A 27568-nucleotide genomic window follows, 5' to 3' on the forward strand; every position below is an offset into this window, starting at 1 on the left:
GCAGGTAAGTGGCAGCAACAACATGCATTATGATCGTCTGTTTTTTTTTTACGCTTTTACGCTTTGTAATTATACGCTCATCATTTATTTTAATTAAATCGGTAATTGATAATTCGATTTGGGCGAATATCAACATCACACTTTTCACTTCATCATTCATGAAGGATGTGGCAGAATTTTGTTCTCTCTTCGCAGACAAGCAATTTCTTGTCATTAAAGTATGAAATATTTTTTTCATTTAGTTTGTTTCGAAATCATTTTTATATTACTTAAATTAATAATTGTAGAATTTAACAAAAAATAATTGTTTTCTTAGATAAAATGAAAGATGATTATTTTTCGTTTTCTTATACAGTTTTTTAATGCAATTTCGGCTTTTAAATTTCCCTATCATGTCACCACTTTGAGAAACTTCCAATTAAATTTTCCCGGTCTAATAAATTACACATTTAATCATGAATATTTTGTCAGTCATAATTTACACAAAAGTTTCGAGAGGCAGTAGATATAATTTATGACTTTATTCAAATGCAAAAAGTCTTTGTTAAAGAATACCCGCTTTTTATTTACCGGAAAAATTGAATAAAATTAATTATCAGTTTGGTGTGATCGCGATTATTATGCTTGTTATCTCATAATTTTTCATAAATATATGAATTTATTTAGAACAAAATAATCTAACTAATATATATTGTATATATATGCATTAATTTTATATATATATATATATATTGTATAGTATTATAAATGTATATAACTATAGTAAGTACTATAAAATAAATGATAAAATAATAGAAATAACATTATAGAAAAAATATTTTAAACACAATCGGTGATTATGAAAATACTTTATAAACGCGAGATTATACCCTTGTCATTTATTTTATTCATGAATTCTATTTCAAATCCTATTTTTTCTCTCTGACGCGATTATTCCGTCTTATAACATACAGAATAAACTACAATTTTTTTATTATTTTGCGACAGTGGAAAGATCTAAATTTCGTTGCCTCGAGTTAATAAATAATTTTACTCCAAAAAACTTATCATATTATTCATATCAAATCAAAAATATAAATCGCTCCATATTTCATGATAGAAATAATTAGGATTTTCGTGGATTTTTACACACGATTCGGCCTTTTTGCAAGTGTATAAAAAAAAGCCAAAAAAACGTAAGTATGCTCTTCGCTGCCGGACGGACTTCTGGAAGCGTTAACCCGTTCTTCTTCCCTCGCCGGGTGTTTTAGGACATAATGGAGCTGTGCAACGGCAACTGCGGTCTGATGGTGTGCGACGACTCGGACGACGAGGAGGATTCCACCAGCCCGACGAATTCGCCGGTGCCGCCGCGAAGAATCGTCCCGAGTCCGCCGTTGCCTCCTAGGAGACCCTCGCCGTCGCCCACGCCGAACAACCACCTCAGGAACGGGCGCCACCTGACGGTGCCGAAGGAGAACGCTCCGCCGCCGCCGTCCTCCGTCACCGTGATATTGAATTACACCGACAACACGCAACAAAATAACAAAGGTGAGACAGAAGAACAGTTTATAAGAACTTTTCTATTTTCAACTTGATTATTCATAGGGGAAACGATTATGGTTGCCTATAAAAAATTTACAAATGAACTCGTGGCACTTTTATATCGCGTCTTGCGACGATTCAATATTTTGTGTTCTTACAAACACTTTATAAATGGAAAAAAAGTTTACTACTGAGAGAATTTTCAATTTATAATTATATAATAATTCGAGACTCTAAATTATAAATATTAATATGTTATATAGCATATAAAAAATATGTAATGTTTTTTATAATATATTATATATTTTATATATTATTTATATTATTTTATATTCTTTTATAATTTATTATACTGCATTATATAATGTACAAGTTTTCATTTAGACGCTAATTTCTTAATTCTTCTCTCTAAGAATTTTAGTTTTGATGTAAAACATTTTTTTTTACTAATCATTAATCGATCTTATAGTAGCATTATAAACATTTTTTCCATTTAATAAATTTTGGAGTATTTGGAATATTTCTCCGACGAAGTGCTTCAGTAATTATTTACAGAAGAGGAGAGAGAGAAACCTAATGAATTTCAACCCAATAATATAATAATAAATAAAAAATAATAAAATAAAAGACTATATAATATATACTATAACACACTATATAATAAAATAAAATAATAATAAATATCGCAATACATCGACTCGTCATACGCAGAGATAAGCGTGCGTTCCGGATGTCCAGGTTGCCAAATTTTCACGGTGCTTGCAGTTAACACGGAGGCGAGGTACGACATGCTGCATCGCGCCTCCTCGCCGTCGCCAGTGCCGCCGATCCCGCCGATCCCGCCGTCGACGGTGGCGGCGGCGGTGACCAGGAACCATCCTCCCGGCGGACGTCGTCCACACGGAAACCACGGGGGCGGAACGCCTCAGCGGCAACCGCAGCCGCCGCCGACCTTGCCGGAGAAGACGTGTCGCGCGAGCGCGACCAGCTCGACGACGATGACCACGACGATTAGTCAAGGACCCAGTAGCAACAACCCCGCCGTGCCGCCAGTACCACCGCCCTTGTCGGCGCCGAGGCCGCCGAAGAGCGGCCAGGGCAAGGAGTCGGCCGGCATCCGTCAGGATCATCACTACGAGAACACCTTCGTCATCTGCGGCCCGAGTCATCAGATGAAGAACCTGGCGGTGAGCAGGGCCGCCGGTCTCAGGGCGCTGATGATGGCGAGGGACGATCCAGGAGGCGGTAACAACGGCAACGGGAACGGTGGTGGTGGTAATGGTGGCGGTGGCAGCGCGATGATCAAGTCCTCGGAGTCGGCGGCGTACGAGAACGTCAACGTCGAGCACATCACGAGACTTACGGCGCTCGGCTTCGCCCAGGACGCCGTCATCAGGGCCCTCGGCATCACCAGGAACGACCTCGAGATGGCGTGTGACATCTTGCACGAGTTCGCCACAAAGTCCTCCTGACCAGGTACAAATCAATGCGTAATGTCTGCTGAGAATGATCCCAAGTAGTAAACTGACGTCATTGAATGGCAAAGTGACGTCATTTTGACGTTCAATGACGCCAATGCGCGATTCTTCACTTTTTTAAATCAATGTATGATTATATATCTAAGCGCCTGTTCGTTGATAGAAGAGTCAATCTGTATTTCAGGCAGCAAGCGTACGTCATTTCAACGTTTCGAATGACGTCACTGAACGTCAGAATGACATCATTGAACGTCAAAATGACATCATTTTGCAGTTCAATGATATTGCTAATGATTTTTTAAATCAATGTATGAATATGACGTCATTTTGACGTTCAATGATGCCAATGCGCGATTCTTCACTTCTTTTATTAATGTATGGATGAACATTTTTCCATTCAATGACGTCATTTTGTCGTTCTATGACGTCATTCGACGTCGAAGTGACGTCTGCTTGCTATCTGGGATATAGATTGACCTTTCCATCAACGAAGGTATCTATACATTGGTGAAAAAATTAAGAATCACGCATTGACAGAAAAGTTAGGCAACGTAATGCGTTAAGACAATTTTCACAACCTTCTCTTATACTTACATATATGTGATTAATCTGATCTCAGGGCCGGACACCGAGGTCTCATGACCGGCCTTACCCGCCAGACGGTACTTTTGACAGGGAACACGCGCAGACTCGTGCAAGTCCCACCTCTGATGCGTTCGCGTACACATCATCATTATCATCATCATCATCATCATCATCCTCTTCATCATCGGGCGTTCTCGCTGCGTCGACGAGGACTCGACTGGACTGCACCGTCGTTTTGCACTTGAAGACAAAGGGGAGAAACACCACTATCAGTCATCTTCGTTGTGGACCCTTCGCGAAATAGGACGGACGAACGACCTTGAAATGTCCTTGGAGATGAAAAGACCGCCGTTCGCGCGACAGAATGTAAATAAATATATAAGCGACGACCGACCAAAGGCGATTTGCGGCTGCCGAAATATTCCTTCATCAAGATAGAGCCATATTTAGCGAGCAGTAGCGATAGTTTAAATATAGTACGTCGTTACATATTTTCCTAATCTAGTACCTCTCACTGGCGTAGTCACTATATTATATATATATATATATATATATATATATATATATATATGTATATGTATATATTTCGTTCCTCGATATTACTTAAGGATAAGGATAATTAATTGTACATTAATTCGCAAAGAGAAACTCGCTTCTAACGTTGACGCACCTCGGAGAAGAAGGATCCCTCTCTCGGTCGTCCGTTTTCCACATTTTGTATATTATACAAGCGTATATCTCACGAAAGGAAGAAGAGGAAGAAAACAACGAACCACGCGGTCTGTTATAAATCGCGTCGTTCCGACGTGTTTTCAGAAATTACCACTTGTACGAAGGCAATACGATCCCCTTTCACTTATTCGGTTTTTAGATAGTACATAAAATTCTACATCGACTCGCTGGACACCCCTCGTTCACGAGTATATTCCTTCTGTCAAATACATATACAGGGTGTCTCGAAAGTCCTGCAGCAGTCAACAATCTCGAAAACTAAGGCGTTTTGAAGAAAATGTCTCAAATAAAAGAGTCGGACTATAAATAGCATTTTGTTAAGACCATGTAAAATTTGTTTTGACATTTTTTAATGAAAACGTCTGTTTTTGATTAAATATTCTTGTAGCTCTTATCTCGATATCTCGTATTTTTTGATATAATAATCTTACTTTAATGCTTTTATGTATAAAATAATTAGACAATGAATTGTAAAGAAAACATAGTTATTTTTGAGAAAATGTATATTATTTGCAATATATTTTTTCTTAAAGACAATTATGCGTTTTTTAATACAAATTTATCGGTCTTATTATTCTGTGCAAGTAAGATTTTGAAAAATTCTTAAGATGCATTCAAAAATGAGAATTTTTATTTGCAAATTTCAAAGTGAATTATTATTATTATTTAAAGTCCGACAACTTTATTTGAAACATTTTTTCAAAACACATTTTTCGAGATATTTAAGTATTGTAAGATTTTTGAGATACTCTGTATAATTTTTCATCAATATATGGGTATTCTGACATGATACATTGTGACAATTTTTTTGTAACATCTGGCTGTTCCAACATTTTTATATCTTAGGATGTTTACTTAGAAAGAATACGAAGAGTATATCTTTGTATCGTTTCGAGTGAATGGAGAAAAATTATGACACAGTTTTAGGATTCAAAGCTCTTTCGAGTATCCAGGTACCTAAATTGACAGAAGGGATACATACATGTTGTAACGATAGTAACCGAGACCGAAAGTACGTTTTAGATGAGAAAAATGCCTGGCATCTAATTTTGTAATCCCCCATCTCTCTTTCTCTCTTTCTCTCTCTCTCTCTATGCATATAAACCGTTTTCTCATCAAACTCTAGTAGTTATTATTATGATGTATGTATGTATATCTCTCGCTATTTAATGTACATTACTTAATGTCCTCCGTTACATTAGCGTTGCGTAGTCGGGCACAACAAAACGCAAGAAATAAGAGATATTCCTCGGTGAGGCTAAAAGTGAATAGCAAAAAATAACGAGATTCAGGTGTATTTTAAAAGACAAAAAATTGTTGATTTACTCCTATAATTTCTCGGAGAGACTTTGTGATGAGACACACGATGTAGCCTAGTTAGATACCAATTGCACCTTCGTAGAGATCTGCCGACACCTTCTAGAGTCTGAAGTCTCCGCGCAACATTTTTTTTTAAATGTGACGACCGGTCAGAGATCAGCCTATTTTTTATCGAATGTGATACTTATGTTCGCAAATACACGGCTTTATACATCGCTTATGCTAAGTATCGGCGTATAGAAGAGAGGATAAAGTCGTCGCGCACGAATATCAAAAGCTTCACAAGGGCTACTTCCGGTGCAAGGTGTGCAAATGAAGCGTTCATCACGTCGTGCATGATTGTAAACTGATAGACTACAAGCAAAAATAATAACAAAATGATCCTTCGGTCGAATGACGAAGAAACGTTCGTCGAAAGTAGGATATACACGTTTATCGGACACGTACATATACATAACGAAACGCGTAGCAACGTGCTTTACATTAATTTATGTCCTTAGATGCTCAACAATGCACCGAACCGTTTTGTCCTGCGAAAGGACGGGCAGATCTGGAAGCTGATTACTACCTCGCGATTATACCAAAGGTATACATGATCCGTGATCGTCCGAATGGTATGTTTCACTCGCTCTTTGAACCTTCTGTCAATGCAATTTTTCCATTCTTTCATAAATACATGGATTTACCATCAAGCATTCCAGGTAGCAAGCATACGTCATTTTGACGTTCAATGATGTTAATTTGCTATTTAAGATATTATTAAAAGATAAATTGTAACGAAAAAATGGAATGTCCTTACAATTCTTTGATTGATCTATCTAATTGATTAATATCCTTTAATAATATCCTAAGTAGCAAATTGACGCCATTTTGACATTATTTTGCTACTTGGGATTTTTTCCCGTTATATTTTAGGTTTTTCGAGTACAAAAGCTCTTTGTATTTTATTTCGAGTGAAGAAAAGCTTACAAGTTCATCGACAGAAGGCTCGATAGGCGTTTGAAACACGTGTACATACATGAAGGAGACGCGGGCGAATCATCGTGTAACATAATTAATACACTTAGATATGATATTTGGAAATTTCTCATTCTCCCGTTTAATTTCTTTCCTTCCCTTTCTGCGAAAGGGAGAAAGATATTATATGCGTTGACGGAACGCAGCGAGAAAAAAAAAAAAAAAAAAAAAACGGATCACTCAGTTTATCCTTTAGAGCAGATTCGAAGCGAAGCGACTATATATTAGTGTTTCGAGGGAGAATCCGAAATAGAGATATAATAGAGATATCCGAGATACACGTCCGAGAGATTTTATTCGCTATTCCTATTTTATGCACCTAAAAAGCGTCAAACCCCGCCACTCCTGGAAGAGACTTTTTCAGCACCCTTCACACACGAATTCGGACTCGCGATCCGCGCGTTCGACGAATTTAGCTGTCCTATTTTTCTACATTGTATATTCTGGTCACTGTGTACTGTATAACGGTCAGGAGAAAGAGAGAGTGTTCGTGGACACCTTCCTCGTAGGTGTCCCCGAGACTGGACGGTGTGTATAATTGGTATGCAATAATGATAAGCGCATAGTAATATAAATCGAGACGAATGAACCGAAACTGACTACACGAAGAATGTAGAGAGACTCCTCCTTCATTTTAATTATTCGCTGTACAAATTATTTTACATACTTCTCGAAATAAAATAACATGTCGTTTATAATTATCTCGCGCACCTCTTATTTTATTGCGCTTGGTCCACCTCTGTCCATTAAAAAATCGAGAAATATCGATTGATTAGCATCTAACTAGAATCGACTTATGATTAACTTTGGCACCAGATAAGGAATCCCTTATTATCAAAACAGGAATATATCTATCATCGCGAATTCATGATATTATTCATCAAAAGCGACTCATAGCTATTTTAAGATCCTTCCCAAGTAGCAAACTGACGTCATTAGACGTCAATAACGTCAGTTCGACGTCTAATGACGTAAGCTTATTACCTGGACTGATTTAAACATCCCAGGTGGCAAGCATATATCATTTTGACGCCGAATGACTTCATTAGACGTCAAAGTGACGTCATTTGCCGTTTAATGACGTCAGTTTGCTACTTGGAATCTTCTATGACGTAAGCTTATTACCTGGACTGATTTAAATATCCCAGGTGACAAGCATATATCATTTTGACGTCGAATGACGTCATTAGACGTCAGAGTGACGTCATTTGCCCTAGAATTACATCGATGACAGCTCCGTCCGCATTCTGTTGTATCTATCCATCTCTTCTTCGCTGACAGAGGGCACCAGGCCGCGAATAGCGTCCAGAAAGTGTCGCAGTTCTACGACAACGCTGTCCTTGACGCCGAGATCCTTGTCGAGTCTCTTCTTCGCTTGATGCCTGGCGAGGACATCGCGTACGGCGTTGAGCCACGCGTTGGAGGAGACGGAGTACAGGTCCGCCCCGGTGACGTGGTCGGGAAGTCGGTCCACCACCTGTTCCAGCAACTCCCGTCCGTCCTCCAATAGCTCGAACTTCCGCGTCTGCGCCTGCAAAACGCCGAGCTTGGACGCGCGATCGGAATGAATGCCGACGTAGAGCATCTTATCGAATCTCCCGGGTCGCAGTAGCGCGGGATCTATGAGATCCGGCCTGTTGGTGGCCCCTATGATGAATATCCCGCCGGACTCCTCGAGGCCGTCCATCTCGGCGAGCAGCTGAGAGACCACCCGGTCCATCACGCCGCCGCTGTCGCCGCTCCTACCGCGATTCGGCGCCAGGGAGTCCAGCTCGTCGAAGAAGACGATGCAGGGGGCCACGGAACGCGCTCGCTCGAAAACTGAAACCGGAAGTTTAAGATAACTTCTTTGTTTATTATATGTATAAAATGTTATATACAGGGTATTCCAGAGAAAATTGCTGAAACTAATCAGCTGTCATTTTTTAATGCAGTTATTGAGAAAACAAACATTGTGTCGGAAAGAGGAAAGTCTGCAGTTTTTAATGGATATAAATATCCATTATATATTAGATAATATATATGATTATATATATATATAAATATGTACATTAGATATGTTGAAAATATTTATCGTTAGTTTATGCAATTTTATGTGATTATTAACACTTTTTTCATTACTTCTTTCAATAAAATTAACTGGTATACAAACATTTTATATACATTAAAAAAATTGTAGACTTTCCTCTTTTCAACACAATTTTTGTTTTCTCAATAACTGCATGCATTAAAAAATGACAGCTAATTATAGTTTCAGGAATTTCTTATGAGATACCCTGTATGATATATTAAGTAGCAAACTGACGTCATTGAACGTCATAATGACGTATGCTTGCTACTCTGGGAGGTTTATTATATAAAATTGTATTCTCCTTGTAGACGACGTACTTTGTCTCACGTTCTTCTCGCTCTGACCGACATACATGTTCAACACCTCCGGACCCTTGATGGAGAGAAAGTGCAGCTGATACTCCGTCGCTACCGCCTTGGCGAGGAGAGTCTTGCCGGTGCCGGGAGGACCGTACAAGAGCAACCCGGACTGCCCGAATCCGAAGGCATTCAACAGTGGCAATTGGATTCTGCGAATAATTTCGCGCTTCAAGTCCGCCAAACCGCCTATGTCGTCCCAGCGAACCTCTGGTACGCGTGGAACGCCTTTATTATCGGAATACACGGATTGCATGTATTCTGAAAATACATTTACAACTGTACAAAAAGTGTGCAAAGTACAAAAAAGAGAGAAATCTTGTTCTCAGATAGGACCAATATGTCATTTTCGAATAAATTATTATGAAATAACGTATTATGAAACAATCAAAAATTATTATAAAGTAATTTTATCATGTAAAAGTAATTTTATATAATAAAATTACCTTTAAAATTATTTTATATAATAAAATTAACAAATTTTTGAAATTTTGTGACAGTACCCAATACGTTTAATTTATCTTCTAGAATTTAGATGGAATGTTGAATTTTATTATATTTTTATTGCGTAATAATTTTATAATATAAATTAAAATATTAAGTATTAAAAATGTTGAATTAATTAACTTTATAATCAAACTATAAAATCAATTAATTAATTTTTAAAATTATCTTTATAATAAAAATTAATAAAAATGTATTTAATTAATTTTTATTATAAAAAAATTATTACGCAATAAAAAATATATTTGAAAAATACATTTTTACTTAAAAAGTTTTTTTTACAAAGTAATTATACCGTAAGCTCGATCGAAGTCTGCCTGCGTCAAAATGTTAGCATCGCACGATTGATTCCATGATTTATGTCGAAATTTAGCCGCGTGCAACGTCAAAGCCGCCAAATCCGCGAATCTGAAATCCGAGCAAAGACCAGCGACCTTCGATAGATCTGCGGTGGTTGTTAAATCCCTGTCGGCCAGCAACCAGGATAACAGTTCCGCCCGCTTGTCCTGATTCAAATGCTTGACATGAATGGTCTCGATGAATATTCGTTGCAGTTCCGGAGGCAAATCGCTCTCGTCCGAGGCTGCTACGATGATCAGAGAAAATCTTCGACGTTTGTCAGGATACAGTGCGGCGATTTCCGTCGAAAAAGCGGATATGGTCCTCTCGTCCTTTTGGCCCTCCGCGGTCTTGCCAAATTTCTGTGAGCAATAATTAAAATTATTGAAATTATTAATAATTAAAATTATGACAAAAAGCGCGAAATATAATAATAAAATACTAAAATATAATATAATAACATAATAATAAATGTAATAAATATATATAATAAAAATCATAATTAAAAGTAAATATAAATAAATACTTATAAATAAATAATATATATATAAATACTATAAAATAAATAATGAATATATAAATACTTAATAAAATAATAAATATATATATATATATATATTAATAAAATTTCATGTAACTTCTTTTCCACGCACTTGAATTAAAATTATTGAAATTATTAATAATTAAAATTATGACAGAAAGCGCGAAATATAATAATAATAAAATACTAAAATATAATATAACATAATAATAAATGTAATAAATATATATAATAAAAATCATAATAAAAAAATATAAATATAAATATATAAGTACTTATAAATAAATAATAAATATATAAATACTATAAAACAAATAATGAATATATAAATACATAATAAAATAATAAATATTAATAAAATTTCATGTAACTTCTTCTCCACGCACTTGAATATTACTCAGATACAAAATGCACGGTATGCATTGCTGAGCACTATGCAGCGTTATGCGAAGTTTAGCTTCAGTTTGCACCGCCGTTAAGGTTTGCACCTCCGCGAAGTCGACACCGACGAAATTCAAGCCCATTTTTCCGGATGCGATTCGAACCAATTCGCGTTTGCCGCAGCCCCGGGGTCCTTTCATGAGAAACACCGGCCTTACATCTATTTGGACACCTGAAATTGTCGAAATAAAAGCATAAAATATTCATTTCCAGAACGATTTGGATATGTATATATTTGGTTGACCTATAAATAAATTCCGTTTTACTTAATAAACTGAATTCTCAGATTACTCGCAATACATTTTAATCTGTTATATATTCTCTATAATTAAGCACAACTTATTCCTATTTATTTTTATTCCCACAGATAGTAATTTATTAATTTATTCCTCAAAGAATTTTAAAGATTTTTGCAAAAGTGTTCTTTCACAAATTTTCCCATTTAATGAATTTTAAAGTGACCTAAACTTAATTATTTATAACTCGAAATATATCTAAATATTATTGATTTCTTAAATGCGTTAATTCTTCTTTACCCTTCTTCAGGAACGGCGTGATACAGGATACTAAATGTTCTAAGGGTTCCGTCCAAGGTGACGGATATCCGATGCTTCTTGAGTCTTTGGGAGAACTAAAGAAATACTTCCGAGGTATGTAATTGTGAATCCGCGGTTCCTGGATCAGCGTCGACTCTCCACGCACGACGTAACAGCTGTTAACGCTATCGCTGTCCACTTTCAAGAACTTAACTGTGAAATACATCGTGCAAGTGGTCGGCGATCCGGAGGAGTAAAATCGATCCTGAGCGTATTCCCAGGCGTCCATCCTAAATACGTCGTTTACACATAAATATCGAGGCCGTGAAAAATAATTCGCCAGCATCGCATCCACCATTTCGACGGCGCAATCGTACGGATTGCCGATTAAGGATATCCTCGCCTCGCTCGCGAATTCGACCACGTCATTCTCCAATGGCACTAAAAATAAAAATAAAAATTTATTAGTTTTTTGTAAATTTTAAAAATTATGGAAAAATTATGCAATTTTTTATATTTTGAAACATAAAAAATTTGTTACATATAATTAATAAATATAAATATATAAATATATAATAAAATATATAATATATAATATATAATATATAATATATAATATATAATATATAATATAAATATAAATATATAAGAAAAAAAATAATACATATAATTAAAATGTATATTATAGGTATATTTAATTTATATATATAATTAATAAATATAAATATAGTTAATAGATATAAATTAATAAATATAAATTAATATATACTTATATATATATATATATATATATATATATATATATAAAATATAAATTTATAATATATAATTAATAAATTATAATTTGTCGTTTGCATTTAAAATACGTGTCTAATAAAAAAAATTAGATACTAACGTATAAAACATGATTCGTCCAACTTTTCGGAGCAAAGGACGTTTTGCAAATTGTGTCGCATCGTTTCAGAAATTAGAATAGTACTTTCATCAATATCGGACGTGAATGCTATCATTAATTTGTATCTCCTCAACGAAGTCATCGAGCAGACGTGAAACCAGGAACTTGGCGATTCCTTCGAAAATCCTATATTTGCTAATGCACAGGAATCTAAATCGATGTATTCATCTTGCGTATCTTCCAGATTATTTATCATGCGTTTAAGAGCCACATCTGATAACGTAATCCAACGAAAATTTTGTTGAGACATCCTTTGCAATCTACGATACAGGTATTCTAGGTAGGTGTAACTCAGAACATAACGAGGATTTTGGCGCATTAAAGTGGTGATTCCTCTTAGGATCTTTTTGTGACGCAGCAGGGTAGAAAGTATCCTCTGACATGTCATAGTTATTTATACAGAATTCTTTATATCAACTTTATGGTCGCACCTTTTATTATATTGATCAAGTACATCGAATCTGAAAAAAGAAAAAAAAAATATTATAATAATTTGTATATAAAAATGTAATAAAAATATTGTTTTGTCGTTTAGGTTTTTACAAATTTATATGTATATAAAACTAGACGTTTTATTTTCCAAAAAATTTCTCTTTTTCTTCATTTTTCGAATTTTAAAATTTTTATTTTACAGCCTTTCATTATATTGATTAAAAAAGATAGCAATTTCTATAAACATTTTTTTAACAATTATTTTTGTTGGATTTTTTAAATAGTTTTAATAATTTCTAACATATTTTTCATTTTCTCGAAATTAGATGCATAAATAAACTAGACATGTATAAAATTTTTGAATAAAAAATTTTGTCATTTCTTTTTTCTTATTAATTTTTTGAATTTTAAATTCACGTTTGAATTTATATTAAAAATTGGCTTATTTCTGTGTTTTGCGAAAAATGCAATTTCTGTGGAAGAAGATAAAAGAATAATTATCATTGTTTAATAATCATCATTATTAATGAAAGAATAATTATTATATTATATTTAAATTAATTAAATTATTAAGTATTATATAAATAATTTATTCTTTCATTTTTCATCAAAAAAAACATTCGCAAAATGCATTTCTTTGCACTTTTATCCCACCAGAATTTATGCACTTATCTCTACAATTTTTTCTCATATATACTTTCGCAAGTATTTCGCAATTATTGCGAAAATATAAGAAGGAATTGTAGAGGATGACATGGAATTTTAAATGAAAATATTTCAAAAAATACCTCAAGATCTCGAATATGCAAAAACACGCAGCATATTATTTCGTGCATATATTTTTCCCTCTTTTCGCTCCGCGATTAATAAAATATGAAAAAATGACAATAATTTTATTTCAAAAAGCTCACGCACATATATTATTTACCACGTCCGAGACAATGATAAAAAGGTTATGTTTAACCTTCCTGTCAATATGCATATAATTTTGCGTCAACGCATGAATATACCCATCATTATTTTCGATATCCATCAGAGATGCATTCAAATCTTATAAGAATTAAAATAATAGAGCGAGCATAGAATTTTTTTTTTTTTTTTTTTTTTTTTTTTTTTAACGCTCCGCATCGCGAAAGCGCGAGGTTGAGAGTCACTGAACAATGTACCCAATTTCGGGCCGCGATCTTCCTCCGGCGAGGTTACTATAGGAACAGTAGCGGCGCGTGGAAGAGACTCCTCCTCGCGCGGGAGAGAAGGAGAGACAGAGAGAGAGAGAGAGAGAGAGAGAGAGCGCGCAACAGCTGTCAAACCCCGGTAAATCTCACCTGTCAAACAGCTGTCAAAATCTCGCGGCCCGCGACCAACTTCACCCCGTCTTCGTTTGACACTTCGCGATCCTCGTCTACGCGCGATCGATCTCGACGGGGGATCTCGATCGAGATTCCGCCACTTGCCGGCGTGACGTATCGCGAGAGGGGGAGAGGGAGGGGGGAGAGAGAGAGAGAGACAGTGAAAACCGTTGGTGGCAGCCGTTAATGCGCGAGTAAACCTAACCTGACCCAGTCCCGCGCGATAGCGTCCTTATTGCAGGTTTTTCTCGTAGGGGACGGGGAAATCTCCGTTCCCGACTTTAAAGCTCCGTTGCTGCGTGGGGAGCGCGGAGGACAATTTTGTACGATATTATGCGAGGCCCCGCACTCGGTAAGCTCGGTGTATGAATTGAGGTGTCGACTGCGAGAGTCTCCGTTCTCGCCGTCTACCTTGTGTGTGTGTGTGTGTGTGTATGTGTGCGTGCGATTGTATATGTGTGTGCGAGAGTGTCATCCAACTCCTGGGGATTCTCGAGGAGGTCGACGTCCGCGCGATGCTCAAGTCTATCTTTTCGTATCCAGGTCGAGCCGGGTCGTAAACGAAGCTCTGGGAGTCTCTCCCTCTAGTCGCTCTAGATCTGGGGTGGAGGAGGAGGATGTTTACATTTTTATACCTGTACAATCGTATGACCGACTGGGATGCCGCAGAATACTCTCTGCTACTGTTTGCGTTAATCGTCGAACTTTTTGTTGTTTTGTCAGTTTATAAGGAAGCCTCCGAGATAAACGCCAGGCAACAGAGTCAGTGATCGTCATGGATCCCGCGACGGTGATCGCCCTCTGCAAGGAGAACATTCAGCCACTGAGGTACGGCAGGAATGCTACGCAGCTGGGAACCGCGTTGAGGGCCCAGGAGGACGCAGAGGCCCAGCAGCTGCTGCTGCAGGAGAAGCAGTGAGTGAACCTGAAAAGAGGAGGAGTTGCTTAGGATTTAAGAAATCTTACTGCGACACTTGTATGTGGATTGTTATGGTACTTTTCCTTCAGTAGAAATCGATGCGACATGGAATATTTGGGTTCCGCATGAATTATTAGATGCTTTCCATCTACATCAAAACTCAGATCAATCTCACTTCTGTCTTTCTTCAACAGCCATGTTAAAGAAAGACAAAAGTGAGATTTATCTTACTGCGACACTTGGATTGTTATGGTTCTTCTCCCTCAGTAGAAACCAATGCGACATGGAATATTTGGGTTTCCGCATGAATTATTAGATGCTTTCCATCTACATCAAAACTCAGATCAATCTCACTTCTGTCTTTCTTCAACAGCCATGTTAAAGAAAGACAAAAGTGAGATTTATCTTACTGCGACACTTGGATTGTTATGGTTCTTCTCCCTCAGTAGAAACCGATGCGACATGGAATATTTGGGTTCCGCATGAATTATTAGTTGCTTTCCATCTACATCAAAACTCAGATCAATCTCACTTCTGTCTTTCTTCAACAGCCATGTCAAAGAAAGATAAAAGTGAGATTTATCTTACTGCGACACTTGGATTGTTATGGTTCTTCTCCCTCAGTAGAAACCGATGCGACATGGAATATTTGGGTTCCGCATGAATTATTAGATGCTTTCCATTTACATCAAAACTCAGATCAATCTCACTTCTGTCTTTCTTCAACAGCCATGTTAAAGAAAGACAAAAGTGAGATTTATCTTACTGCGACACTTGGATTGTTATGGTTCTTCTCCCTCAGTAGAAACCGATGCGACATGGAATATTTGGGTTCCGCATGAATTATTAGATGCTTTCCATCTACATCAAAACTCAGATCAATCTCACTTCTGTCTTTCTTCAACAGCCATGTTAAAGAAAGACAAAAGTGAGATTTATCTTACTGCGACTCTTGGATTGTTATGGTTCTTCTCTCTCAGTAGAAACCGATGCGACATGGAATATTTGGGTTTTGCATGAATTATTAGATGCTTTCCATCTACATCAAAACTCAGATCAATCTCACTTCTGTCTTTCTTCAACAGCCATGTTAAAGAAAGACAAAAGTGAGATTTATCTTACTGCGACACTTGGATTGTTATGGTTCTTCTCCCTCAGTAGAAACCGATGCGACATGGAATATTTGGGTTCCGCATGAATTATTAGTTGCTTTCCATCTACATCAAAACTCAGATCAATCTCACTTCTGTCTTTCTTCAACAGCCATGTCAAAGAAAGATAAAAGTGAGATTTATCTTACTGCGACACTTGGATTGTTATGGTTCTTCTCCCTCAGTAGAAACCGATGCGACATGGAATATTTGGGTTCCGCATGAATTATTAGATGCTTTCCATTTACATCAATACTCAGATCAATCTCACTTCTGTCTTTCTTCAACAGCCATGTTAAAGAAAGACAAAAGTGAGATTTATCTTACTGCGACACTTGGATTGTTATGGTTCTTCTCCCTCAGTAGAAACCGATGCGACATGGAATATTTGGGTTCCGCATGAATTATTAGATGCTTTCCATCTACATCAAAACTCAGATCAATCTCACTTCTGTCTTTCTTCAACAGCCATGTTAAAGAAAGACAAAAGTGAGATTTATCTTACTGCGACTCTTGGATTGTTATGGTTCTTCTCTCTCAGTAGAAACCGATGCGACATGGAATATTTGGGTTTTGCATGAATTATTAGATGCTTTCCATCTACATCAAAACTCAGATCAATCTCACTTCTGTCTTTCTTCAACAGCCATGTCAAAGAAAGACAAAAGTGAGATTTATCTTACTGCGACTTTTGGATATGGATTGTTATGGTTCTTCTCCCTCAGTAGAAACCGATGCAACATGAAATATTTGGGTTCCACATGAATTATTAGTTGCTTTCAATTTACATCAAAACTCAGATCATTTACACTTCTGTCTTTCTTCAACATTCATGTTAAAGAAATACAAAGAGGAGGAATTGCTTAGAATTTAAGAAATCCTACTGTAACACTTGTATGTGGATCGTTATGGTTCTTCTCCCTCAGTAGAAACCAATGCGACATGGAATATTTGGGTTCCGCATGAATTATTAGTTGCTTTCCATCTACATCAAAACTCAGATCAATCTCACTTCTGTCTTTCTTCAACATTCATGTTAAAGAAAGACAAAAGTGAGATTTATCTGAGTTTTAATGTAGATGAAAAAAGCAATTTGTGTTCTTTTGTAGAACGTATGAGGATGCGATCAAGAACTATGAGGGAGACGATCCTCTGGAAAATTGGTACGAGTATATCCTCTGGGTGGAGCAGAGTTATCCGAAAAATGGCCACGAATCACATATTGGGAGACTTTTGCAGCAGTGTCTGGCAATATTTGAGAAGGAGACCAAGTATTATCAGGATCGCAGATACATACGTTTGTGGATTAATTATGTGAGCATAATTGTCTACAGGGTTGAGAAGTAACTCATTACAGTTATAGTTAAATTTTTTGATAACTTTATTCCTTTTTTCTATAATTGTAGATCCTATAATTGTAACTTAACCTAGTTACATTTTTTTTGGTAAATAGTAATTAATTTAATAGTTAGTTTATTTAAAACTTAGGACTAACAATTTTTTGGAAAGTTACAACTCTGAAATTTTATGAATTTTTTAACTGAAAAATCTGATTCCCATAATTTTTATTCAAAGTAAATAATATTAATTATTGTGTTAGAAGAAGTTAATTTATTACAAATTATTAATTTAATATATTTAATATATGTATTAAATTATTAATTTAATACATTAAATATATTTTTACCTTAAATTTAAAACAGTTGTAATTTATTGCATATAAAATAATAATATATAATTTAGTAATGCTTGAAATACATAAGATAATTATATTCAAAATATAATATAAAGTCATACCAAAAAAAGTAGCAATTTATTATTTTTTGAGTTATTATAACTGCAACATGTTATTTTTCAGAATCGATAACTGTAACTAATTACTTTTTCAGTAAAAAAACCTGTAACCAGATACTTTTACAAACTAACTTCCTCAACCCTGATTGTCTATATACACATTATTTTGTAGAGCTGTGTATATTAATGCTAAGCTTTCACTTTTAGATAAGTATGCAGAAGAATCCATTAGAGTTATACCAGTTACTGCATAACAATGGCATCGGCACCAGAGTAGCTGACACGTACAGAGCCTGGGCTTTCGAACTAGAGCAGATTGAGGATGATAAACGAGCGGACGAGGTTTACTTACTGGGACTCTCCGTTCGTGCAGAACCCTACGACGAACTTAGTCACGCTCATCAGTACGGATCGATTCCTTTCTTCGCACAATAAATTTGTATCCTGCGAATGTAATAAGACCTTTCTTTCCGCAGAAATTTCCAATTTGCTGTAGCGCGCAAGACACTCGGTCGTATCGAGGAGAGAAACGACGTCTCGCTGTTTGAGCAACGTCAGGCCTTCAGTTCGTTAAGAGCGATAAGGGCTGGTAAAAGAGTCGGCAGTATACGAACAGGTCATCGTGTGCGCGAGTACTATCCTGGCGTCGTGCCCCAGATCCCGACTTCCGCCCAGAACGCGAAGCCCAATTCCAAAATACAAATCTATCAAGTGAGTCTATATCTATCGACAGTGTGTTTGCTGTTATCTAAATAAAATTATATAGATGATCATCTAGATGAAACTTTGGCATGTTATCTTCATATGGATAATAAAAATATATGTATTATTTATATCTGAACCTTATAAATGAAAAATAAGTATTATCTTGACTAAATTATCTAGAATAATTATTAGATAATTTTGGTTTAGAATCATAGCACATAAAAATACTTAAATAGTAGAACTTAAGCAGTAAGCGATAAAAATTTATAAATAAAAATATGAATACATATGTTTTTATATCCCTTTTATAATTTGTATATATATATATATATATATATATATTTTAATAAGTGTGTTTACATGTAAGCAGTCTTAAAAATTATTAATCTAGATGAATCGCCATATAATTTTAATTTTTATCTAAATATATTTAAAACACAATCATCTTTATCTTATCTAAGATGAATTTACATATTTTTATCTCATTTTTATCTAGCTAATTTTAAAATCATCTCGCAACACTGTCCATCGATAATAACTGTAATTTGAATGTAATTTTTTAAAAGTAAGTTGTGCATAATGAAATGTTATGTATAACAGGATGACACACCTGCAGAGATGAAGACTTTCAGCATATTGGATCATGTGCCTATAGAGGATTCGGTGCATAAAGAGAATACCATCAAGCCTGGACCATGGAATAGTGGAAGCAAGAGAGGTCCCTTGATAGCTCCTACTGTGAAAGCAGGTTTCAAAGGTAAGCGTGAGAATAAAATATATAAGACTAGAGTGATAAATTATTTTGCCAAAGATTAATCAAAATCTGTCTCCTTATCTTTCCAGTTCACGAAGATCAGAACGATGATACCAACATGGAGAAAATTAGATTATTCCCAAATCATGTAACTTTCTGTGACGGTAGTAAATGTCATGACAGTTTAAGGGTGCCGGTATATGTAGCAGATCCGATAGATCCAAATATTGTACAAAAATCACATTATCCCAAAGAGCTAGTCTATGCTGATAACATTGATCGTAGTATGGAGGAGATTAAGGCACAACTTTATTTCGAAAGGTATTGCTGTAAAAAAGAAAAACTAATTAACTAAAAATTATATAATATAAAAAAACTATTAATCTCGGCTCGAATTATTGTGTTACAATAAAAATAAAATCTCGACGGCAATCGGAGCCTATGCGGATGACATGCACAAAATTAATAAATTAAAATGAGATCTCAAGTCAAACTCATTTATTAAATTCTAAACGTTTCGACCCACTTCGGGTCTTCTTCAGTAGCTGCAAAATACAAAGAAACAAAAATAGAAGATAATCGGTACAATCAGAAAATTATAAAACTCGTATACATACAATCCGCAAATAAAAATTATATATATTTATTATATATATTTATATATTTATTTATATATTTATCTACATATTTATATATGTATTTTATATATATTATATAAATTAAATATATTTATTAAAATATATACTATTAATTATTTTACGTAATAGTACATCGCAGACTAGTGCACACGATAATTAATACAATATATGATTTTTTGCACAGAAGGGCACAACTTTTGGAGACCAATAAACATGAGATGTCGATGGTTTGTTTACGCGAGACCAGCGGCGAGTCTCAGTCTCAGCTGAACAATTACGAAAATATGTATCATTTACAAGAGATCGAGCAGCAGAAGCTGAATCAGCAGAGAAGAGAGGCCGAGATCAGGCAGAGACTCCAGGCGGAGCAGCAGGAATTGCAGAGGCAACGGTACGAAGTGGAGAACCAGGTTTTGGAGACGCAACGCCAAGAGGCCGAGCGAAGAGAGATGGAGAGGCTGGAGGCGGAGAGACTCGAGGCGCAGAGAATAGAAGCGGAGAGACTCGAGGCCCAGAGAATAGAAGCGGAGAGACTCGAGGCGCAGAGAATAGAAGCGGAGTTGAACACGCAGCGAAAGCTGCAAACGTCGAATCAGTTCATGCATCAGCACCACACCTCGTCCCTGACTGCCGACACCGAGGAGCATCTCCTCGGGCAGAGTCTCACCGTGAACACGAAGGAGGCCATCTCGATGGTGCAGGGCCTGTGGCAGCAATCCCCGGACACGAGCTTGCGCTTTCGCAGCCACCCCGTGGCACCTAGAATAGTGGACACGAGAAGTAAATTGCCGTTCGACATTCACATGGACGGCTCGATGACGCAGCACGCGATGTCCAACAACAAACCTCACCATCAGGGATACAACATGCAGGTTTATAACGATCAAGAGAACCATCATCATAGCTTTCACGCGCAGCATCATAATTACTCGGGTCAGGAGCAACAAACCGGATACGCAAATCATAGTTTGCAAAACAGTTATCATTATCAGATGCAGGTAAATAGCGAACAATAAGACGACAAAATATTTAGATTAATAAATAAAAAATCTTTAGAGTTTCTGAAGCAATAAAATCTTGTTCATTACAGCAACATCATGATCACCAGGCGCAACAACAGTCCCAGCACCATCCTCGACAACATCATCCTCAGCATCATCAGCAGCAGCATCATCAGCAGCAACATCATCAGCAACAGCAGCAACATCATCAGCAACAGCAGCATCATCATCAGCAACAGCAACAACATCATCAGCAACAGCAGCAACATCATCAGCCACATCAGCAGCAGCATCATCAGCCGCAGCATCATCATCAGCAGCAGCATCAGATGATTCCATCGCATCAGCAAATGCACAGCGTACATCATCAGTCTCTCTCTCATTCGCAGCACTTGCAGTCGCCTCACGGACAAATGCCGCATCATCCACAGCCGCACATCCATCATCACCAGTCTCCGCACAATCAGCACATCTTGCACTCTCAACAGCCGCAGCAGCATATGCATCAACATATGCAGCAGCATATGCAACATCCCGTTTACAGCAACATGTTACCGCCCACTGATATTGGTTATCAACAATACTCGACGTCGATGGAGGCTCCGACGATGCTGCAGCAAAGTATAGAGCCGCAGAAGCAGTTGCATTTCTCGCCGTACAGCGATCCGGATATCGAGACGAGCAAACCGTATAGAATGCCACCCGAGTTGCCGTACATCAAGTCGCCCGGGATGAATCGCAAGGACATCAAGTATCTCGAGAGCGCGGAGAACAAGGAGAACGCCATAGTTGTGGATTATAACGGTCCGCTCGAGGAAAATATGGTGCCCAAATTGGACGAGAACAATCTTTATATCGACGAAAGTCTAGGTATAGCTCCCCTTTCGACCATCAACGAGACTTGTTACACGGAGGCCTTCAACACGCACTTGACTAGTTCTACGCCGATGACCAATTTTAAGCCAGCCTACAGAATGAAGGATGAGCTGCAATTTCCAAGTCAAAATACCGTGTCCGAACCGTACGTATCAAACTTTTGTCCCTTTTCTCGACGCTGAATATACATTTACAACTTGAACTTTTATTTCGACAGACCTGCAGAAGTTCCCCCTGTGGAAGGTGATGACAAACTGAGTGTAATATTGGAGTCCACCCGGGAATATGTTTCAAGTAGTTCGAGTAGCACCAATTATACTAAAACTACCACTGGATTGGCTTTTGGATTAACGAGAGAAGATATGACTCCTATCAAGGAACAATCTGTGGACACACGTATGTCCATATAATATTTTCCCTGTTATTATATGTATATAAGCACATGTTTTTTTTTATATTTTTGTATTTAATATAAAATATATAGGCATTTTGAAAATTTTTTTATTTTTTAAATTTTAACTACGATTGAACCAATAGTTGTACATAAGTTCTTTTTCTTGTTTTTAAAAAATTAAAATTAAATAAAAATAATTATATAAGAATTATATAATTATATAATATCCAATATTAAATATCAAATATTTTATAGTAAATATTTATTTATAATATAATATTTAATATTTAATACACAATATTTAATTAAATATTTAATATATATATATATATATATATATATATATATATACAATTTATTTATATTAAATATTTTATATTATCATATAATTATGTAATATTAAATTATAATATTATATAATTATATAATAGTATAAAGAATAAAATTAAAAAAACTTTTATTAAAGTTGTAGAGGAAGAATCAAACGAAGCTCTCCTGTCCACGAATCAGCCTTACGAGCAAAAGCTGCGCGCACAAATTCAAGCTGTGCACGCTCAAAGTCCGCGTACGGTGCAACGAAACGTCGATCAGATAACGTCCGAGATACAGAATAATTGCGATTTGAGGAAGTCTATAAATTTACAATTCAACAATGAAGAAGAGAAGCCGGAGAAAGCCGACACCATGGATTGCGAGGAGCACGAACCTATGGAAGAAATGGAAGAGGAACTCTTCCAGCTCCCTTCGAGGGACATAAATCCATTTGACAAGAACCTGATAGCCGGCCTACTGAAGCAAATTAAATTTCCACAACCCCAACATGCAGAGGGATACTCAAGAATAGATATCAATCTAAATAATAAGCTCGTGCCTTCTACCATGATTACGCTTGGTCGGTATTCTTAACTTTGACATCTTTTCTATCTGTCATCGAGAAAATACATTTAAAAATGCGTTCTTCTTCGATTGCGCAGGCACAGAAGCGTATGATTTGGAAAAGTGCCTTGGGAAAGGAATGTACGGGACAGTCTTTAAAGCAGTCAATTTGCAGACAGGCGAAACCGTCGCCCTTAAAACACAAAGACCCGCTTGGATCTGGGAATTTTATATCGTACGAGAGATAAAAGCGCGTCTCACGAATCCGCATATGGTACCGTGTAAACATTATGCAGGGTGTCCCATAGGAAATTGCTGAAACTAATCAGTTGTCGTTTTTTGATGCATGCAGTTATTGAGAAAATAATTGTGTTGAAAAGAGGAAAGTCTACAGTTATTTAATGGATCCAAATAAAATGTTTGTATACCAGTTTATTTTATTGAAAAAAGTAATGAAAAAATGCTAATAATCACATATGTAAACTAATGATAAATATTTTCGAAGTACGCATTATTTGAATTTGTACAAAATTCTGTTCTTTTACGAAAACTCGTAAAAACTTTTTCTGTCATGTCATTTTTAATGTTATTGACTATCCTTTTAATAGCTGCAATTAAATCTGGTATTGTTGAAAATATTTATTAGTAGTTTATGTGATTATTAGAATTTTTTCTATCAATAAAACAAACTGGTATACAAACATTTTATTTATGTCCATTAAAAACTGTAGACTTTCCTATTTCCAATACAATTTTTGTTTTCTCAATAACTGCATGCATTAAAAAATGACAGCTGATTAGTTTCAGTAATTTCCTATGGGACACTGTACGTATCTTTGTGTCACTGCACCTGCGAGCTTATAATTATACACGCTGATATATTCTTTTCAGCTACGTGGCTTCATGGATGTAACAATGGCGTATGTGGCCAACAATGGAAGCGTACTAGTTTCAGAATACTCCAAATTTGGGACATTATTATCGGTGACGAATCAGATAAAACTCGCCACTGGGAAGCCTCTGGTGGAAACCATAGCTATTTTTTTCACAATCGAGATGCTTCAAATCGTGGAGTACTTACATAAATGCCAAATAATACATGGGGACATAAAGCCAGATAATTTTTTATTAATGCGACCGTTAGTATCATCTTATCGCTACTTTTTCTTTTATTGAAGATATATTATTAAGATCAACTACTTAATATAACATACGTATAATTTTAATTTTTAATAGTTCACACAACATTACGTGAAATATGAGATATTTTCGTTAAAGAAGAAAGTTTTATTATTTAGTAGTACATAAAATATCGTATAAGTAGATAGTCATAAGATTTATTAAACTGTCCTTAATATATTTATATATATATAATAAATATATATTTATATATTTATTATATTATTTATATATATTTATTTATATTCATTATTATTTGTATGTATATATATATATATATTAATATATTTATAATTTTTATCATTGACAGACTGACGCAAGATGTGAGGCCAACAATACAGTTGATAGATTTCGGATGCAGTATAGATATGAAACTGTTGCCGGAAAATACAACATTCACGCATGTGATAAAAACAGAAGACTTTACCTGTATCGAGATGCAAACCGGAAGACCGTGGACATATCAGACTGATTTATATTGTCTAGCGGCGACCAGTCATTGCTTACTATTTGGCAATTACATGAAAGTATCTAACGTAGGCGGTCGTTGGTTTATTGCCTCCAAATTACCAAGGTATATAAATAACGAATATAATTATATAGTGTTTCAAAAGCTCTGCAACAGTTAAATATCTCGAAGACAAAGGCTTCTTGAGAAAAATGTCTCAAATAAAACTAAACTTTCTCAAAAAAAAGTTTTTATTTTCGAGATATTTGACTGTTGCATTTTTGGGACACCTTGTATATTAATGTGTAATTGTAAGAATCACGCCCATTATTTTCAAGGAATTTTAATTGGTTTTTATTATTATTATTTTATTATTTATTATTATTATTATTATAGGTATGCTAAAAAGGCTGTTTGGGAACCATTTTTCACGGAGTTATTAAATATCGAATCTTGCGAGAAAATGCCCGATCTGGCAAAATTGAGAAATAACATGGAGGAAACTCTGGCGCGCGGAATGTCGGAAGCGCAGACGAAATTTCGAACCTTCGTCAACATCCTCAACAAACGATAACGCTTGCTATATCTGATGATTTGTACCAATGTGTGCATATATTTAGCGAAGAACCATAATGTAATAAGAGACATTAATGTTATTGTGCTATTTATTATAAAAAGAAGTTAATACTGCAGTGATAAAAAATATATATGTATCTACACAGTTATAATTATACACGAAATGCACCTTACGGCCTGCTTCGTGGAGGCTTTACCGATATTCGTGTTGCTTGCACATAATCAAGAACGTTATTAAGGACCACTGTTGCGAGGAAAGTTTGACCCTTCACAAATGTTTCGGAAACTTACGAGGTATGCGAGGATTTATATGAGGAAAAGATTTTTTGGACAAATGTATCTTGTTATTTCTAACATAATACAGGGTGTCCCATAGGAAATTGCTAAGACTAATTAGCTGTTATTTTTTAATATATGCAGTTATTGAAAAAAAAAAACGAAAATTGTGTTGAAAAGAGGAAAGTCTACAGTTTTTAATGTATATAAATAAAATGTATACCAGTTTATTTTATTGATAAAAAGTACTAATAATTACATATGTAAACTAATAAATATTTTTGAAGTGCGCTCCATTTGAATTTGTACAAAATTCTGTTCTTTTACGAAAACTTGTAAAAACTTTTGCTAACATGTCATTTTTAATTTTATTGGCAATCCTTTTAAGAGCCACTATTAAATCTAGCAGTGTTATAAATATTTATCATTAATCTATGCGATTTTATGTGATTATTAGTACTTTTTTAATTATTTTATCAATAAAATAAACTGATATACAAACATTTTATTTATATCCATTAAAAACTGCAGACTTTCTTCTTTCCAACATTTCCACAATTTTTGTTTTCTCAATAACTGCATGCATTAAAAAATGACAACTGATTAGTTTCAGCAGTTTTCTATGAAACACACTGTATATGAGCTACATAATATTTGTATAATATGATTCAACATGTCAATTTTATTAAAAAAAAAGAAGAAAAAACGAATTTGTAAAGATAAATAGTACAATATGAGTGTGATGATGTGGTATTTGGATCAATTTCAATTTTGCAAGATAACGTGCAAAAGTACACGTGTACCGAAAATGTATCTGATTGCCAGAGTACCTTGTATAGACAATTAAAATGTATATGTGTAATTCTGTCTTGTATATTTAAAGAATTGACAAAAACCGTTTTTGATCTTTTCAAGATAAAATTCTGTTGCATAAATTAAATATCTCATCGTTTCGTTTCTTTAAATATTCTCTTTTCAACATGTGTACAAAAATATATTACATAAACAATGTTAACTGATTATTTCCGATTCTTCTCCCCTTTCATTCACTTTTAATAAAAGTAACGATAAGTATAATGTATTATCTAAAGCGATGCCAACTTTTTTATCTGAATATGTGCAGGCTTGTTTTCGAATGTCCACTAAACAGGCCTTTTTTTATGTATTATACTTTTTATAAGTTAGATTATATATGTATATGAATATATGTGCGACACGAGCAACATGGAAATTTCCAATTTGTGTGTTCCATAGATTTTATAAAGATGTACAAGGACTTTGGGTTGTCTATAAATAAAAATATGAATTGTGTATTTACACATATCGCTATGTAGGATATGTTACATATATATCTATATATATATATAATCGACAACCTATCGTTCTTGTTTATGGAAATTTATATAAGAATATGCCTTAAATCTCATACTTTAATGCAACATAAAAACAACTTTCAGATAAGAGCCCGTACAAAGTTTTAAAATATTTAAAAAAAAACAGTTGAGACATTGTAAAATACATTTATTAAAATCAATAACATCAAAATATTAATATCCTGATTTATCTTTGATCGCAAAAATTGTATATTACAATGTTGTAATCTCTGTATCTACTATCTTATAAAATCATACATTTATAACTTTATATATATATATATAATTATAATTATACAAGGTATAACTGAAAAGAACATATATAAAAAGCACATCGTCAAATCAAATTCTCTAGCCAATTTTGGAGATGATATATTTTCTCAATGAAAATGATGACCTCCATCAATATTTTCATTGAGAAAAATTTC

The 27568-nt window shown here is 35.2% G+C and overlaps 3 protein-coding genes and 1 long non-coding RNA gene across 15 annotated transcripts in view; 2 read left to right on the plus strand and 2 right to left on the minus strand.

Annotated features, from left to right (window-relative positions):
* The window catches only part of Cbl (E3 ubiquitin-protein ligase CBL), a 47017-nt gene extending 39663 nt beyond the window's left edge, over window positions 1-7354 (plus strand). For 2 of the 3 annotated variants that reach the window (XM_029321641.2, XM_029321642.2), the window contains exons 6-8: window positions 1251-1530; window positions 2290-3000; window positions 3622-7354. In XM_029321641.2, the coding sequence (XP_029177474.1) occupies window positions 1251-1530; window positions 2290-2996 (987 nt within the window). In that variant the 3' untranslated portion in view covers window positions 2997-3000; window positions 3622-7354. Of the gene's footprint in view, window positions 1-1250; window positions 1531-2262; window positions 3001-3621 lie in introns of all 3 variants that reach the window. The other variant, XM_085485742.1, reaches the window with a different exon arrangement.
* Window positions 1474-7682, minus strand: LOC146721981 (uncharacterized). Its single transcript, XR_014925407.1, has 3 exons — window positions 7641-7682; window positions 3597-3827; window positions 1474-2992 (listed from the first exon to the last, which is right to left on the minus strand). It is a non-coding gene; the product is annotated as an uncharacterized LOC146721981 (long non-coding RNA).
* On the minus strand, window positions 7270-14552 carry Pex6 (peroxisomal biogenesis factor 6). 6 transcript variants are annotated; one of them, XM_029321640.2, is made up of 7 exons: window positions 14157-14552; window positions 12340-12860; window positions 11445-11885; window positions 10854-11080; window positions 9883-10288; window positions 9045-9344; window positions 7270-8477 (listed from the first exon to the last, which is right to left on the minus strand). In XM_029321640.2, exons 2-7 carry the CDS (start codon window positions 12785-12787, stop codon window positions 7876-7878), a joined length of 2424 nt encoding a protein of 807 aa, XP_029177473.2. In that variant the 5' UTR covers window positions 12788-12860; window positions 14157-14552; the 3' UTR covers window positions 7270-7875. The 6 variants fall into 6 exon arrangements, with proteins under 6 accessions (XP_029177473.2, XP_085341867.1, XP_085341866.1 ...); XM_085485741.1 differs by lacking the exon at window positions 14157-14552 and adding an exon at window positions 13998-14065; XM_085485740.1 differs by lacking the exon at window positions 14157-14552 and adding an exon at window positions 13842-13991.
* On the plus strand, window positions 14030-27090 carry LOC114945420 (uncharacterized). Of its 5 annotated transcripts, none has more exons than XM_029321636.2 (15): window positions 14030-14145; window positions 14904-15095; window positions 17360-17564; window positions 18252-18448; window positions 18521-18755; window positions 19350-19506; window positions 19593-19824; window positions 20326-21139; window positions 21232-22163; window positions 22236-22414; window positions 22879-23304; window positions 23387-23562; window positions 24180-24427; window positions 24778-25041; window positions 25312-27090. In XM_029321636.2, the coding sequence occupies exons 2-15, from the start codon at window positions 14956-14958 to the stop codon at window positions 25487-25489; spliced, it is 4383 nt and encodes a 1460-aa protein (XP_029177469.1). In that variant the 5' UTR covers window positions 14030-14145; window positions 14904-14955; the 3' UTR covers window positions 25490-27090. The 5 variants fall into 5 exon arrangements, 4 of the variants coding, with proteins under 4 accessions (XP_029177469.1, XP_029177470.1, XP_029177467.1 ...); XR_003822390.2 differs by lacking the exon at window positions 14030-14145 and having other exon boundaries at window positions 14161-15095; window positions 25312-25549; window positions 25638-27090; XM_029321634.2 differs by lacking the exon at window positions 14030-14145 and adding an exon at window positions 14161-14532 and having other exon boundaries at window positions 14724-15095.
* Window positions 27091-27568: the final 478 nt, after the last annotated feature.

Source organism: Nylanderia fulva, unplaced genomic scaffold (genome assembly GCF_048542155.1).
Source record: "Nylanderia fulva isolate GAGA-0341 unplaced genomic scaffold, ASM4854215v1 Scaffold39, whole genome shotgun sequence".
Classification (NCBI taxonomy): domain Eukaryota; kingdom Metazoa; phylum Arthropoda; class Insecta; order Hymenoptera; family Formicidae; genus Nylanderia; species Nylanderia fulva.